The sequence below is a fragment of the Dysidea avara genome, chromosome 11, assembly GCF_963678975.1.
Source record: "Dysidea avara chromosome 11, odDysAvar1.4, whole genome shotgun sequence".
NCBI classification, from domain to species: domain Eukaryota; kingdom Metazoa; phylum Porifera; class Demospongiae; order Dictyoceratida; family Dysideidae; genus Dysidea; species Dysidea avara.
This window is the reverse complement of record NC_089282.1, coordinates 19,424,369-19,443,206: the sequence shown is the minus strand read 5'-3', so window position 1 is coordinate 19,443,206 and position 18,838 is coordinate 19,424,369. Positions and strand designations below refer to the sequence as shown.

Sequence of the window (18,838 nt, the reverse complement as noted above, 5' to 3'; positions counted from 1 at the left end):
TCAGTAGTTAATACTCAGCCTGCATCAAATACGCCAGCATAATAAAAGGCATAAATATTAGACTGGAGTGCTAACGTCAACACCAAACGGTATGGTCGTACCATTTAAGTAGGGATTGTGGTGAATGTTTCGTGCGCCGCCCAAAATTCTGCCTTTAAAAATCATCCTACAGACATTTTACGCTGTGAAAATCACCTTTACGGAATAGCACTAGTCCATATAATACATAAAACAGCATTAAATACAACAAAAGTGGCAAGAAATAAAATTTTTTAAAATTGCCTAAAAACTCCGATTTTAGTCTCACTCACTGCCTCACTCACTGCCTCACTCACTACCTCACTCAATGCCTCACGTTCCAACGAGTGTATTCTCTGTGTGCCTTGTTATCTTCAATCAGGTTGGTTGTCTTCTTCTTCAAGTATCAAAACCATACCAAGGTGTTAAATTTTCCGTATCAATACTTATCTTTAGACAACACAAAATTATTTCAGAAAGCGCTTATACTGCTGAAAGAGCGGGGCGCTTATAATTTCAAGTGTTGCACGTGAAACATTAAGGCTGCTGAGTTGTCACTTCAACTTTTGTCAACACCTGGACTGCAATCGACGAAGAGATTTGAGACGGACTGATACTCAACGGCTTGTTCCTCTGAACACACTGACTCAGCCACTCAGTGCCGGACGGCGAGATCAGTGAGTGATTTGATTGGATAGTACTCGAGTGGAAATTGTATTACTTCATCCTATTACATGTAGTTGAGACTAAGCTCCAGACAACTGAAAGGGCCTGTTCGTTCGAACACCTTCCGGCCAGGGTGCAGTGTACAATATAAGGGAAAATTATTGCTCGGACAGAATGGCCAATCAAAAGTAAATTTGATTGGCCATTTCTGAAATTGCATGGCCATAAGATAGAAGTGTACTATCCTAGTGTGCGAAGCATACCCTGCAGTGCAAAGCACAAGCCTTCTAGGGGGGTCTGGGGGCATGCCCCCCCCCCAGGAAATTTTTGAAAAAGGATCACTCTGAGATTGAATCTGAGACCACTTTCAGCTACTTATCACTGAACTTTATGCACATACATTTTACAAAGAATTAATTGTTTATTAGTAATACATGTACAAAATTTGTGTTGCTGCATACATATTTTACAAAAAAAAAACTATGAATCAATGTATTGTACAGCCAGTTTGTAGACTTAGCTAGGCTAAATGCTTTGTTACAAGTGGTGTTGAGTCAGCACAGATTGAATTATCAACTAGCTATTGCTAAAGTTTCTCTTGTGAATAACAATAGATCAAAACTTACTCCCGAACTTTCCGTGTGCAGAACACTTTTATCACGTGACTTTCATTCCACTTTCTCCAGCCACTGATTATAACCACGAAATGGCCATCTTATACTTAATATCGTACCTCCACTTCGCAAACATTACTTTCTTTTCTTCTCTTGGAAGGCGCCACTCGTGTAGTCAGTGTAGTGATCGCTTCTTCACAACATCGATAGTAACCCACAATCGATAATTTGGGTAAATACGAGGTGCAGTGCTCTAGCTTACGCATGCGCATCAAGTCGATGCTTCGACGGGATCGAGACTTCACGTAGTGATTAAATAGCTTCGGTAAGGAAAGTTAACCATACGACAATAATAATAACTATAATAATACATGTTATAAAGACTAATAATAAAGAATTACAGTTGTAAAAAAATTTGATCAGCACAAATGGCCGACCAACGGCTACATTGATCGGTCAACAGCATCACTTGGTCGGAAAATGGCCGAGGGCCGACCGTTATATTGTACTCTGGGGTGAATAGAACGTGGACCATCGTACCGAGACAGGTCATAGGTCTGAGCACCACTACTACTGCGATCAAAGGTAAGCTATGCACGCTACTACGGGCCAATGTGCTCCCAATTTTGGCACAGTACGTACTTTAATAAGCTGTTACTACCTAGTTGTGCTGCAACAAAAAACTAAACAAACTAGTATTTTAATTTTAAAATGAAATAGGGATCTGTGCAATAAAATAGTGAAACAAGGTATGAATGATGGTATTACAGCATAGCTTGATGGGAAAGTCCCTTTCTTTGGCACATGAATGATGGTATTACAGCATAGCTCGATGGGAAAGTCCCTACTTTGGCACATTAGCTATAATTTTGCTCAATGCCAAAGTAGGGACTTTCCCATTGAGCTATGCTGTAATACCATCATTCATACCTTGTTTCACTACTTTTTATTGCATAGATCCCTACTTCATTTTTAAAATACTTATTAGGTGGATATTTCAAACTATGGAGCTTAATTCCATGAAAACAGATTGATACTCCCTAATAGAGCAGTCAGTGGAACTGCAAACTGCAATAGAGCTCTCAAATGCATTGTACATACGTAGCTCTTTAGATTGATACTCTCTTGTAGAACAGTCACTTTGTAGTGAAATACTCTAATAGAGCATTCACTGGTAAAATTTCAAGATAATTGTAAAAAATGTTGCTAACCTAGGAGCATAATGCAAGCATAATGGGAACACTGAAGAGCATAATAGGTGAAAATTTTGGGAAATTCCTGAAAGTATTTTGGGAAACATTTTGAGAATATTTGACTCAGGCCTACTTAATACTATTACAATTCATACTCCCAGTGTTGAACTATCACCTTCATATGTTAAAACATTGTGTGTGCAATTTACTCTGTTTAGACAATGGCATTCTTGAATACTTTGATATTTGCAAAGGTTGTATTCTGTAAGCGGGTGTATTACTGGATAAGACACCTAACCACTAACAAATTGCATACTTTGTGGGCTACTAACAAAATTCCAGATACAGGGGCCATTATCTAAATTACTAAAACATGCATTGCTAGGATTCTTCAGTGGATAAACAGTCCTCAGGAATGATGTATAGTGGATTGCGTGACCGTTGTCAATAAGTTTTTTAGGTCAATGATATCACGTGAAAAGTAACCAATCGAAAGCCATTATAGACTGAGTTTTAAAAAGTTATAGCCAGTCTATCCGATTCACATGCAAGTAGTTACTCATGCCTGTATCTTATTCAGTAGACTCGAGGTTGTGATGGACGGTTCTTTCACTGACGAATAGCATATTAAATTATGGAATAACCTATCTAGCAGTACTGTGGAATCACCTACCTTAAGCACATTTAAACAATGTATTAATTATAGCTAAGTACAATCACTACAATTTATTCTTAATTTAATCTGTTGTACTATAGCTATACTCCATATGGAGGTTTCTGTACAGTAAACAAATAATAATAATATGTACTACCGGCTTCGCTATTAAACATGATGTGTTGCCAAACAATTTGCCACCTCAGATCTACTACTCGCTACTGATATAGGCATGAGTAGCTGTGAATCAAATAGATGGCTGCAACTTAGTTTTAAACCGAGTCTATAATGGCTTTCGATTGGTTACTTTTCACGTGATATCATTGACCTTAACATTTTTTGACAACGGTCACGCAATCTACAGTAATAATCAACCTTGGCACCACCTCGGTGATTGTTACATCATTCCTTCAGATTGTTTATTCACTGAACAATTGAGCAATTGGAAATAGTGGAGATGTAAACTGGAAATGGAAATGGCCAAATTGTTACATGTGACCTGCTGATCGAAAACTGGCCATTTTCGCAAATTATTTTGCCATAAAACCATATTGAAATACACTAGGTAAAAACTATGTGTACTACATGAAAACTTTACGCATGCTTTAATCACGTTTGTATGCACTGAAACTAAGCTCAAATTAATAAAACTTATATATACACCAATGGATGTGTCTGTTTATGGAGAGTAAGAAAATCTTTGTTTCATATTGGCAGAGCAAAGGATACGTGAGTTATAGGCGCTTATTTACGACATGGTAAAAGCAGCATTCACCGTCATCATTTCTTAGTTGGAATGGCCTTCTACTTTGTCAACATGGAGGGGTACAGGAAAAGCATTATACCTTCATTGATTTGCCAGTTCATGGTGCACAGATTGAGCCAAGTCCCATCTTCGTAGCTTGTTTCAATTGTAAGTTATGATCAATTATCTAAGTGCTTGTAATTTATTTCCTGTATTGTTGCTGTACTAATCACAAGTGATTTAATTTGCCATACATTAGTCTCAATAGTAGGAGTGCAATTAATCCCAAATCGCATGGCCTTGTTTCTGTAATTGCACTGTAAAGTAGCTAATAAAATAGCAGAATAACAGAAGTCTTTTTAAGTGCAACAAGAAAGTGATATAATGAATAGCCAATCAAATAAGCTGACAATAGAAGCCTTGTAAGTGCAACATATGTAGACACTTTCAGTAGCCAATCAGAATTGCTGACACGTGAAGTCTTTTAAGTGCACAACAAATGATGCAATACAAAGAAGGATGATGCAATCACCCGATAGAAGTTAATGGCCACATAGAACTGGATAGATGTGTACTACAAACCATGAAGGGTGGTCACTATGTGATTAGTAGGCAATCACACGCATTTTCGTGCAATTGTGGAATAATTGTACTCGTAACAGTCAAAATTTCACTTGGCTTTGCCTCGTGCAATTTCGACTGTTACTTGTACAATTATTCCCTAATTGCACTCAAATGTGTGTGATTACCTATACAAATCGAGTTTATCACTGTTCCAACTGTCAAGCACTATAACTCCAAGACCATTCATCACAAAAGGAACTTTGGCTGTCCACTCTTTTGTTACTATAGATTACAAATGCAATAAAATGGAATCCGAGGAAGGTGCGAAAATGGCCGGTTTTTGCTCAGCTGGTCACATATAAGTGTATCCAACCTCACTTACTGGTCACCTCTTAAAGACCACCTTTTAAAAAGACCACCTCTGTACAAAGACCACTTAAGTTCTAAAGATAGCTAAGGGGTACTTGATGATCTAATCGATTAGACCACTTCATGGGTTGCCTTTTATAAAGTCCACCTCTATAAAATGACCACCTCTCTACATATACTGTAGTTTGGTCCACACTTCACTCAAATCATCTGGCTATCTGTACCATTATCATTTAGTTTATGTATACCAGAATGTGTCACACAAAAAAACAAATAATAGTCGATGCAAGTGGAACACTATAACCTAAAGAAAAATGAGGTCTCATAAGGAAATGATGACCTTAAGAACCTAGCTTTTTTTTTAGCTGGCCTAGGCTGTTTTGATAAAGTCATGAAATAGATGATTGGATAATTACAATGTGAAGTGGTGGTCTTTGTAAAGAAGGTGGTCTTTATATAAGGTGATCATGAAATGGTTTATATATCTTTGAGATCTAATTACAATGTGATCTTTGTATGGAGGTGGTCTTTGTAAGACGATGGTATTCAAGAGGTGGCCACCAAATAAAGGTTTTACTCTAGTTATATGACAATTTGATCATTTTTGTTTTCTATTTCCCACTTTCCGTTTCTGGTTTCCATTTCCACTGTTTCCAATTTGAAGAATCCTAGCACTGCATGTCTTACCTAACAGTTTACATGTATCATAGCAGATAACACATATTACACAAATGAAATATTCACAGCTAAACAGTGCACTCACCTTGTAGTAATAGTGATTCAATGTTATTAGCCACATCATTAAACCTAATAATCCTAATAGCTTCTAGTAACTGGTACCAACTATTATCTCGATAATCCAAACATTCTTTGAACATCTCTATACAGTACTTAAGTACAGCTTCTTTGTGCAGCTTTTCCATGTCATCTAACACATCTCTATTTATTGGGTCTAGTAGCACTAGCCCAAGATCATGCCACTTTGTAGCAACCAGTGGTATCACATGTTGTTGTAAATCATCAATTGTAGGTTTCAATGGTTGCCCTATGATAAAACAATTCACAAGTGAGTAGATTTGTGAAAACCTCACACAATAGTATAGCTAACTTTTTTTACAATGTATATAACACATGCATTTTTATAAGTGTTTAAATACCCGGTTCCTGAAAAATGATAGCTATGTTCAATGAGCTATCATCATTATCACAAGAATTTATTAGTGAAAAAGATGATACATAGAAACCTTACAATGGGTTTGCCACATACAATGGTAGAAGTTTCAACTCACTATAACAACACATTCGTACAGTTGTATAACTAGTGTTGTTCCAATACCAGCATTTCGCAAGCATTTGTTCATTCTTTGTTTGCACTTTCATTTGTTTCCTCAGTTTGATCTGCGTGACCCAATGCCAAGACATCTTCTAGGGGCACTTACCTTCAAAAAGACAGAAGAAGCCTCCGGACTCTAGTGAAGAAAGCAAATAACAGGATGACCATCCTAATAAACTTTGGTACCTTCGTAGAAGACCTGATGGGGGTCAATTTATGGTACAGTGTGATAAATGTGGGAAGTGGCTGCACGGTGATTGTGTTAGTATTTCAAGTTCTCAGGGGCTTCAGCTTGAGAAAGATGATGAGAAATATCTGTGTCCACTATGTAATCCTCTCACCCGCTCCCTACTCCAACTACCACCCAGAATGCCACATTCATTTGGGGTTCTGGCCTGGCCAGCTCTGAATTTATTTGTCGGCTGAACAACATTTATCCAGAACCATCACCAAACGGGAGGTGGCATAAGTTTCTATCATTTCTGGCAGAAGATTTAGAAAGGCAATGAAAGTGGATTAGCTTTGTATTACCAAAGAATAAAGATGGATCTCCCTGGGAGCAGGCAGATGGTGTTCTGCCCATTTTATTTATGGAAAGAAGTCTGATTATCCTGATTTTGATCCGTCTATCCTTATATGGGACAAACACCAGGATTCTTGCCAAGGGATATAAGACAACAAGCCAAAAGAGGGGAAAGGCTTAGAGGATCTACATAGGAGGATGCAATCCAATAAACCCCTCAAAGATCACTCGGTGAGAAGTTTCTGATGGAGGAAACTTGGGACTAATCAGAGCATCATAATTAATAGGAGATGGAGTAGGATGTTCCTTCTTTAGTTTGTCTAAGGTGCATGGTGCTATCTCCTACAGGAGCATTGAGGGGAAGGGTATTTCTCCTCAAGTTAGATGAGAGCAACCAAAGTGCAGCCTTAACCTTTCCTTGAAACGTAAGTCAAACAAACACTCGAGCAGTATTGTTCGATGAGTGAGCCTGGGAAGACTGTAGACATCGTTGAATGGTACAACCTTTTTGTAATAACGGTAATAAGTCACCATCTTTCCACAGTTGTAAATGATGCTCCAAGCGCTATTTATGGACCTGATTTGAGGACCTATGGTGTGGTTTTTGATCTTTGAAGTAATAATGGTGGCAGTACCGTGGCAGCTTTGAGAGCCACTGCTCCTAATGAAGTAAAATCACCATAGGCTTTAAATCGAGTTGACAGTTCCTTGATAAAACTGTACCCTGCTTTACAAGAAGGGACAGTAAATAAATTCTGTTTCCAGTGAACAACTTGTAGCAATTAATGACAACACAGCTAACCACTTATTCGTGACAATTAACTAGTGCCTTTTAATTATTACATTGTACTGCAGCTATGCACAACCTACCACTGGAAGCGTGTACGTATAATCTATTTATATAAAGCTGAAAATCTGTCTGTCTGTCTGTCATGCATTCCACGGCCTCCAATGATTATCTCACCAACCACTGCACAAGTCAGTTCAGTTTTAGCATCAAACAAAGTGCTCATCATCTAAGAATTATATCGCTTTTAAATGAAGCTTTCAATTGCAGTCACTTGTCGTTTACAGTACATTGAATGCAAGGGTGTAACCTCCTAAATCTTGCTGGAATTCTTTCTGTAAATTACATGCAAACTGCAAGTAAACAGCTTTCCATTCAACTTAAGCTGTCCTTTATAAACAACTTATAGGCAAAAGGATACAAATCATATTTTGGTCAAAACGGTACAGCTTTGAACTTAAGAGTGTTCAGTCCCCAGTTTGAATCCCAGTGATAGCATTACTTTTTTTTCTTTTACCTAACCTTTTTGGTTACAACTTTTTTTTGCTTCAACGACCTTTTGTTACATCCCATTTTCGGTTACACCTTTTTCTGTTACACTGTACATGTATGTGTTTTTTACTGCACATAAATGCCATACAATTATTCCCTCGGTGGGCACCTGCTTACCTGTTTCAACATTGTTTTTTTTTTTAATTTCAACTGTTTTTGTACTTGCAATCAATACAGCATATACTTGATTGAGGAAGGTGTTGAGGTGATGACAAAGTAGTATATACATGTGGGCTAACATGAATTGCTTCAGTGCTTTGGTCCATTTTTTTGTTGTTGTTTTTTTTTTGTTTCACCTTATTGTTAGGTAAGTAATTGTAAAGTCTCAAGTTCCAGTTTGCTAGGTTGTTAGGTAATCCAAAGAATACACCACATGTTGCTGTCAGACCTTCAGTGCTGGTCACTATACAGTGTCAAATATTGTTAAGCAACAGAATTTAATAGTGTAACTAATGGCATGGAAGGAATCAGTCACAACAATCTATCACCTTACTTGAATGCATAATATGTGAAACTCCTGTACCATAGGACAGGTACCAGTACTGTATGGTACTGTATGTTGATGCTATATGCTGCATTATGTACAAGTTCATTCATTTTTGTAGTCTCAGTAGGTCAAATGTCATGTAGAATATGAAATGGTGCCATTACATGTGTAGCCTGTATGACAGTTACTACTAACACTGCATTTATAGTTTCACACCTTTGTGGTAAACATGTGGGATAGTACAAGGCTTAGCTTAACTACACACAACTCACGTTCTTTAAAAGTGACATCACCTACACATAGTTACATGAATGGCACTGATGTATAGTGCTTGGCTCCCATTCCTAAGTTAATGTGGAGATGGTTCTGCACATAGGCCTTAGCACGTAACATACACAGTACGGCAAGTACTGCACTGTGAAGCAGGTACCAATAGTATGTACAAATTCGTGGTTTTTGTTGTCAGCATTTAAACGTCATCAAATGTGACCAGATTTTACAGAACCGAACCAAATCGCACATCAGGCAAAATCAAACTAACACCACCAGTGGATAGCTACACTATCTTACTACAAGTTTTGATCCTCAGCACTACTCAAACTACACGAGGCTGGTTTTAATAGACATCTTTTCTGGGTGGTGTGGAGTGCCCAAATGGCGGTTTCATGCCTTGTGAAGGACCTGGCTTGGCAAGAGTCAGTGGTTTACTGGTGGACAGCCTTATAATGTTGGCCAGACGTGTTCTCTGTAGATTTTGCTACATACCAGCCACTAACGAGCCAGCACAGCCCTGTAATCTCGTGTCTGGACTCCAATCGTGGTCTGCCTCCATTTTGAGGCCTATCTTTTTCCCTCCCCGCCACCCCCCAGCCTCCACCCCTTTGTGAGCACTCGTGATACTACTTCGCTCGTCCAACTGCTCAGATTTTCTATCTTATTTGGCGGAAAACTGTACAAGCAGCTACAAGTACTGGAAGTGGCTTGAAAGGTAACAGATTGATGCATCTTTTGTGTAAATTTCATACGCGTGCTTGCTATCCTTGGAGAGTTATGCTGGCTTCAATTCTTTAAAACCGTTTATCTCGAAACTTCTAATGTGCGATTTGGATCGTTTTTCCAAAATCCAGTGACAAATGATGTTGCATATATAGCGTGCATAATAGGACAGGTACTACTACTAGCACCATTTGTACCTGTATGGTAAACACTATAAAGGTACGTATACACAATATACTAAATGAACCTTATCGGTCATTCTTTCTGAATGTGTGCTTTGAAGTATATGCTTAAAGTATAGACAAGTGATGTTTTATACTTGGGTTTCCAATGCTGTGTAGAAATTTTTGTGCATGACTCATTGTAAACAGTCCTGCACCGTAGGGCAGGTATCAGTGCTAGTTACATTATATTTTTGTGGTACATGAAAAATGTCTATAGAAGCAATATACAAGAGTCTAAAATGCAAAACTTTCCAGGAGCAGCATGTTATTCTCAAGTACCTGAGAATGCACTAGAAGCAATCTGATACAGTCTAAAACACAGCTGGTAGTACAGTCTTGCTAAAATGCAAAGTTGTCTCGCAAGAGTGCAAGAAATTTAAAACAAGGGTGTGGCACCCATTTTGCTTGCTAGTATTCATCCCATTTCATTTGGGATGAATACTTGTGAGCAAAACAGCTACCACACCCTTTAATTAGTAAACTTTTAATACCTCACACTCTCGTGAGACAACATTGCATTTGAGCGGTACCATATGTCATTCTCAAATACCTGAGAATGCACCAGCAGCAACCCAAATATTTCTGGAGTAGCATGTCTAATAGCAATAGAGTTCAAATACCACCCCACTTAACAATCTAGCTATCTACTTTACAGTAGACAAGATGACCTCACCCCTTATTGGTCTAGCTAGCTGCACACTCCTTGGCTGACTCAAGATACTCTAATGCAAAAGTCACTCTAATACAACAGTCATGAGTGATATTCTAATAGAACAGTCACAAGTTACATTGTAGCTAGCTGTGCTACAACAAAAACTAAACAAACTAGTATTTTTAAAAATTGTTAATGAAGTAGGGATCTATGTAATAAAAGTAGTGAAACAAGAGATGAATGATGGCATTACAGAATAGCTTGGTGGGAAAGTCCCTACTTTGGCACATTAGCTATAACAATTATTTTGTTCAATGCTAAAGTTGGGATTTTCCCACCAAGCTATGTTGTAATATCATCATTCATCTCTTGTTTCACTACTTTTTATTGCATAGATCCCTACTTCATTTTTTTTTAAATACTGGTCTAACGTAGATTTGCTCTATTATTATAGCATCAACCGTGACTACTTATAAACCAATTATAGTGTAAACATTGTACTTATGGTACAGCACTGGTGATCAACCACACAATCACAACATACTTGATGTCTTGGTTCCACTGTCTTTTAATATAGTGTCTGCAAAGAGATCAGTAACATTAAGACAACATATGTAAGTAAAAGAAACAGATGCACACATACAGTTAAACAGTGTACTCACGTTGCAACAGTGATTCAATATAATCAGCCACATCATACAAGTTAACGCTTCTAATAGCTTCTATTAACTGGTACCAAGTGGTGTCAGTATCTAACCATCTACTAAACATTTTTGTACAGTAAAGCTCTAAATCTTGTTTGTAACTTGTTTTCAAATCATTTAACAGATCTTTTTCCAATAACACTAGTCCAAGACCACTCCACTTTATAGCAACCAGTGGTATAACATGTTTCTCTAACTCCTCCATTGTAGGGAAAGTTTGACCTACAACAAAGTGATCAACTTACAGCTTTGATAATGTCTACATTTATTAATACACTCTGCTAACAGCTTTCCTTAATCATTATGCTTTCACTAAGGAGTGAATTAAGCTTGAAGAACATGCTGAATGTTACAATTTTTTGTAGCATACTCTTTCCGTTTAAATTTGGCTATGACAATCCATGCCAATGCTAATCAATGTTAACATCATTATTATTGTTGATACATTGATATCATTGCAGCCATTTCTAGGTTGCTGCTTTTAATTTCACAACTTTTGCAACCCACCTTTTTGAAAGACACACCCATAACTGGCTGTAGCATTATTATCAATTCTTTTAATCTTCATGTATTCCTAAGCCAACCACAAGCCAGCTTGTTGTTACCAATTATTAACAGGCACAATCACAAAGTACAAACAAAAATAAAGAATTTAAATATCAAGTAGGAGTCATAATAGAGCTACATACATAAATAGTGCTGAGCGATAATATCAATAGTTTGATACTCGCAATCAAAAAGTCATTATAGCAACATGATAATTAGAGCTATGTAACTATCATGATATTGCTATGGGATTACTGAAAACATTAATTGTTACCAACTGTTTTGTAACACTTTAGGTTTGCTTTTCCGCAAAATGTTTAGTTGCAAGGCTATGTATATTTGTCAACCGCTCGCACAATTAGTCAATCGCTTCGTGAAGGGTCTAGAATCTCATTAAAAACACTGCTTGAGAAGCTGCTTAGCTGTTTTATAGCTACCATACTTGGTTTACTTTTTCATGAAACAGGGCTATAACAACAACAGTATAATTATCGGCTGCCCATGAAGTTAATTACCTAATTAAAGAGCTTACAAGAAATTCAAACAAATACTAATTTATATGAAGGTGGTAATCATGCTTAGAATGTTTATTTGTGCATTCACTTGAAACTTGATTGAAGATCATCATTCCTCAATCAAAATACAATAATTATTGTGATACTCTCATCATTGTGAATAATGCTTCAATGGAGTGAATTTTTTACTATTGCTCAGCACTAGAACTAAAATCTGATGTAGGGATTAAATGTCAACTATAATGCGTAGCTGCATATGTATAGGTGACTTCCCTTGTTTCATTACTTTTATATCTACTGTCCCTTAATCAATATTAAGATTTCTGTGCTTCTTTGTTAACATAATTGTGACTGGTGAACCTATACATACCACATCAAAATCAGTTATTTTCCACCTATCACATAAAGCAATAAATGAAGGCCCCTGCACTGCAATCAATTCAGTCACTATGGAAATTACAGACAGTTACATTATTAAAAAATGATAGTTAGAACAAGGAAACCATTATGCACTACCCACAAATCAACACCTACATGATAGCAAAAAATGGAATAGGATACTAAGGAGAACAAAGGTAACTTTTTTCCTAGTCAGTAGAAACTTTTTCCCTAGGAAACGTTCAGGGTCACTCTGAAAGCATTTTTGGGTGAATATATACTGCCAAATTGTTATGAAGGAAAGGTGAGAGTAACTTGTACAAGCTGTATCAGAAGATTTCATATAGTACTTTTATGTACATAAATTTCAGAATAAACACATGCAGTTTTGTAACTTCACTATGTAACACCATTTGCACTTGAAATAATTAAATTGTTGTCAATTCACTTTTGTTGCCACCTTGACCTCACATAATTTCAATTGGTGAAACCCACTGCAAGCTTCCTAGCAATGGTGTATGCTACACTGTATGTTTCTACAAACACTGTCATCTACAGATGAGTAAAGTTGCAGAATAGCTGGAGCTTGGATGGATGTCTCACAATCAGGACGTGAGATCTGAGTTAATCAAACTAAGACGAAAAGGCATTACAAAAAGAACAAGTTGGATCAAGTTGAGAGACTGACACAGGAAATTTAATACAGTGATACATACAGTCTCAACATACCATTCCCTCCACCTGCACGGTGAAATCTTTGCAACGTTCCTGCTTCCCAATTATCCAGCCGGATACGTTCTCCCTGCTGTTATTCTAATGATCACTCTGGGTTACATGCTTCTCCGTGCTTCAAATCCTTGACTAAGTGCACACCAGTTAGCACATGAATGTAATATAAGTTTTAGAGCTTACAAATGATGGAGGCATAGAAGTTGGTACATGTGGACTCTAAAGGAGTACAGAAACTATTCAAATTGCCAGAGTTTTTTTTGTCTAAGACTGGCAGAAGCATGTGGAGTGCACCCAGAAGAGAGTAGGCCAGTGTTTAATAGGCAACCCAAAGTATTAAAAACAAAAATTTATCCAGCTGGAGGACCAACAGTAGTAATAATAACTGAACACTGCAGTCTTCATACACTCTGTCAAGAGTTGTAACAATTTTACCATCTGACATCACTGAGAAGTGGAACACATGCTGCCGAGATAACATTTGTCACCCTCCCATTAAGAGTAGTGGTAATGTCAGCTATGGGTGAGTAAGGATTATAATAAATCATAGATAGTAAAGGCTTGGGAATAATTTGGGTGAAGTTCCTCTTAATGTACAACATTAATTGTGACCAGATTTTACAGAACCAATCCAAATCGCACATCAGGCAAAATCAAACTAACACCACCAGTGGATAGCTACACTATCGTACTACAAGTTTTGACCCTCAGCACTACTCAAACTACACGAGGCTGGTTTTTACACACGTCTTTTCTGGGTGGTGTGGAGTGCTCAAATGGCGGTTTCAGGCCTTGTGAAGGACCTGGCTTGGCAAGAGTCAGTGGTTTACTGGTGGACAGCCTTATAATGTTGGCCAGACGTGTTCTCTGCTGATTTTGCTACATATCAGCCACTAACGAGCCAGCACAGCCCTGTAATCTGGTGTCTGGACTCCAATCGTGGTCTGCCTCCATTTTGAGGTCTAACTTTTGCCCTCCCCACCACCCCCCAGCCTCCACCCCTTTGTGAGCACTCGTGATACTACTTCGCTCGTCCAACTGCTCAGATTTTCTATCTTATTTGGCGGGAAACTGTACAAGCAGCTACAAGTACTGGAAGTGGCTTGAAAGGTAACAGATTGATGCATCTTTTGTGTAAATTTCATACGCGTGCTTGCTATCCTTGGAGAGTTATGCTGGCTTGAATTCTTTAAAACTGTTTATCTCGGAACTTCTAATGTGCGATTTGGATCGTTTTTCCAAAATCCAGTCACAATTGGCAACCCTTTGACAGCACGCCAGCCCACCCTCTGCATGTTTGTTATGTATTCTTTTTTATAGAGGATAGTACATTATATACACCGGTGAGATATGATGACAATAAACTCTTGAGGTGCGTTGATCACTTGTGATCACTAAATTTACTGCATATAAAGTATATCCATGTATTCAGTGTGTTGTTTTTGAAAATTATTTAGAGGTTTGCTGTGTGGATCTTTTATCTGATAACAGCAACTTGTTAAGAAGTGTCCATTAGTTCTACGTATATTCTCATTTGTAAACTTTCAGTGTGCTATTTTTTCTTTACAGGTTATTGTATGGATCTCTCATCTAACAACAGCAAGTTGTTGTTGCATCCATATGTTTGTGTAAAGTACTCATTGTGCTATTGTTGATTTTGACCTTTGCTGTATAGATGTCCCATCTGACGACAGCAAAATAATTGTTGAGATGCATTCATCTTGACATGTGGTCACTAAATTTTATGTTTTTTGTATGATGTATTCATTGTGCTAATAATAATATTGACCTTCACTGTGTGGATGCTTCATCTAGTAACAAAAGCAAATTTTTCAGATGTATATGTGGTCATTAAATTTCACATCTGTTTGTGTGAAGTATTCAGCATGCTAATTTTGATTATTTCTGACTTGACTGTATGGACACCTCATCTAATGACAGCAAAAGGTAAAAATGTATCCATCCCTACATGTGATAACTAAATTTTAGTATTTGTTTTTCTTTACCTTTGCTGTGCAGATCATAAATATTATGATGCTTTCTAGAGTCTATTTAATCACAAAAAGTGTGACAAAAGGTAATTAAATCATTGCGTATTTTTAAATACTTCAAGACATGACCACAAATAACCCTCCACTATTCATTGTACAGGCTATTATATTTTACTAGCATTCATGTAAGCAGCATGTACGGTGATATCACTTTCGAAGTACATGAGTGTTATGCTATCATATTGAAACAATACGAGTGTGCAGGTAAGTTAAACAGCTGAACTAAACAAAGGCAATTAATTGCATTATTGATAATGTGTACACATGTAAACTATGCTAAGTAGTATATGTGTTCTATCAATAACTTGGTGACTAAACATTAAACTTTGCAATGCAATGTATATACGTATATAAATGGCTGTGGGCACACTACTGGCACAATAAATTAATTATTCCACATCACATTATTGCCTATATGTGGCCGGATCTGCAAGAACCCCATATGTTAGCACAATGTTTTAGTTCCATTTTATGACATTTTCTTTATCTAGATAGTCAAAGGAATGGTCAACCAAAGTTTCAACTCTAGAAACCTTGAAGTTTTGAAGACATAGCACTACAAAATGGCAACAACAAGAAAATTGATTTGTACAGTGACAATACGGAAAATAAACTACAGGCGCTTACTTAAACGAAAATAACTTACGAATGCAGTCCTCTACCAAGCACTATCAGATTTTCCATGAACAGGCAAATCTATTGCTGGGTAAGTTTTGCCTTCCAGTCCCTTCCTACAACCAGGGCAAAGGCAAAAATGTGAGAAAAAACAACAGTAAACCACTCATCCAACACAAGGCAGACTTGCTCATATCTTCCGTCCCCTTGGGAGTACTGACATGAAATAAAAAACTTCCAATCTCCGCTTGCTTTGGGGATTACGGTGGTACCAAGGTATTTGCCATTACCACCTTCCTTCACTGTGAAACAAGCGCTCAAAAAAATTACAGCATTTTTTTCAATTTCATAAATATTTCATCCATTGCATTTATTGCTTTATACTGTAAAATTAGACTAGCGCTAACATATGGGATTCTTGAAGATTCGGTCGCATCATAGATAATATGTGACTGGATCTACGAAAACCGTTCTTATCGCCCAAGACAGGAAGTTTGATTTTTTCACACAAACACAAAGCTTAATGAATGCACTATCAAGTTTCACTGCCACAGTCAACCAGAGTAAAGTGGTCTGCTTTTGCTGACAGCTTTTCTAGAGCACAGTGGCGAGCCGTACGAGTGGTCTGGGGTCTTGATGGAGCCCTGGCCGACCAGGAGATGGCTGTGTGTGGCTGTACAGCTCTGTGGTGTTGGACAATGACCTGTGCTGTAAATTGCCTTTCATTTTAGCCAGTTCTGAGCCCTGAATGGCCTATAACTTGGCCTAATTCATCCTAGCACGTCTCTTTTCAATTTTTGAACACCATCTTGCCCTCCTTCCAGGGCCCCCGCCTCCCACCCCTTCTGGAGCTCGCCTGATACAGACAACCTCGGTTTAAAAACTATCTAAAATGGCGGGAAACTTAGCTGTTGACTACTTCTTCAGTGGATGATCAGGAAGGTAAGAAATTGTTGTGAAACGTGTGAAAATTTGGTATGCGTAGCTACCACCATTGGCCAGCTACAACACACAGAATATTTAAAACCGACGTTTCTCGATACTTTTAAATGGGCGATAAGACCGGTTTTCCCAGAGACAGTCACATATACCCCCCTGGATTGAAACCTAGTAAGCACCACTGGTTACAGACTGGTTTTGCACCCCCTTCAATAACAAGACAAGTTTCTCTGGCTAAACAAGACTCACCACTGGCAAAGGATTCTTTCTCAAGACGTTTTGGAAGCCAACAGCAAGTTTCGAGGCAAATTTGCTCTTTATTGTACTAACGGTAGATGAATGCAAGATGTGATGGCTTGGACACATTCAAGTAAATACCAAAACCCTGTATGCTATGCCATTTGCACCCAGACTAGTCTACAGAGCATTATTTGATGACTTCGTAGTATAAAATTGTAGTGATACTGTTTAGAAGATACTGTTTAGAATCACAGAGAAAATGTGCTTCCCGTTTTGCCAAAAAGTACCATTTCAAAAACCTGCCAAAGAAGTTATGGGAAGGCATATTAATTAGCTGAGGCTATTTTTTATAGCATAATTAACCAAGTGATACTTTCTTTTTCTACCTACAGCACTTAAAGAGTGTGCTTCCACCACAGCATGCAATCCGCCATTGTAAGACTTCTAAAGAAAAGTGATGTGAAGTGGTCAACCTTACTAAAAAAATTATCATATCAACACCACGAGTCATTCTCCTTACAAAATGAAGTCGGTAATGCCATGGCTTGACTATAATAGGATTAAATTTGTTGAGGCACGAAACCAGTTTAAGGACACTGGTTCTTGTACAAAGTCTATGGACGCGCAGCACAGTTTCCAATCCAGGGGGGGTATGTTATCTATGGTCACATATAGTCTGCTCATCCATCCCTATTAGTTTTTACTTAAAAGCTAATTGTATTTGTGACCGGATCTGCGAAAACAGGACATAATCGCATATTTTTCGAATTCCTGTTTATTAATTAATCATAATCTACTTAGCCAAGTGTACCCACTGGCAAAGTTTCAGCTTCACATGCCAATAACTTTTGGAGTTACAGCCCTACAAAGTAGCAACAACAGAAAAATCGATATGTACAGCAAGTATAGGGAAAATATAGTACAGGTGCTTACAAAAATGGTTGTAACTTACCAACGGATTGAGGTACAGAGCTAATCTTTTCACCATCGTGTTCACCATGAATAGGGGAATCAATTACTGGGTAAGTTATTCCTTTACTCATCCTTCTTCACTGCATACAAAGGCAAAATTCGTGAAGAAAAGTCAATCGTGTACAATTGCTTTGACATGACATAAACAAACGCTCATAACGTACGTATTCTTGGGGCTACTGCAATGAAACAACGATTTTCTAACTCCTCTTGAGCAGACAAATAAGATAATATCCAGGTTTTTATTGTTAGTTCCTTCCTTCACTAAGAAAGAGGGGTTAAAAAAATTTACAGAATTTTTCAATAATATGCAACTATTTCACCCAATGTATTCAATGCTTTATACTGTAAATTTAGGCTCATGCGATTATGTCCCTTTTTCGCAGATCCGGTCACATTTATTGCAAGTACAAAGAAACACTAAAAAGCATTAGTGTTTTTTTAGAAAAGGTATAAGTGCACAATGAGAAAGAATGGTACATGGCATGAAAATCATACACAATGGAAAAGTAAGTCATACAGCTAGTCTATGCCCTATATGTGCAGAACTTTAATGACCTGTATACACACTATCAGTACAACTACTTAACTTCAGTGACAAAAAGGTAAGCATGAAACTATGTTTGGTAGCCATATATAAAGTGGTTATAGGTACAGCTAGTGATAGTGACATTATAATTATTCCTTTCAATAATATATCACATGTACTTCATATATGTCTGCCCACCCGCCCACCTGCTTGCCTGTCAACTGTCCAATGCCTTCAGACAA

General features: G+C 37.7%; 1 protein-coding gene across 1 annotated transcript in view; it reads right to left on the bottom strand.

Moving 5' to 3' along the window:
• LOC136237945 (uncharacterized) overlaps positions 1-18,838 on the bottom strand; it is a 168,816-nt gene that overhangs the window by 97,610 nt on the left and 52,368 nt on the right. Inside the window, exons 7-9 of the mRNA XM_066028232.1 lie at positions 11,041-11,304; positions 10,923-10,958; positions 5,588-5,869 (exon numbers count right to left, since the gene is read on the bottom strand). Of these exons, the coding sequence (XP_065884304.1) occupies positions 5,588-5,869; positions 10,923-10,958; positions 11,041-11,304 (582 nt within the window). The remainder of the gene's footprint in view (positions 1-5,587; positions 5,870-10,922; positions 10,959-11,040; positions 11,305-18,838) is intronic.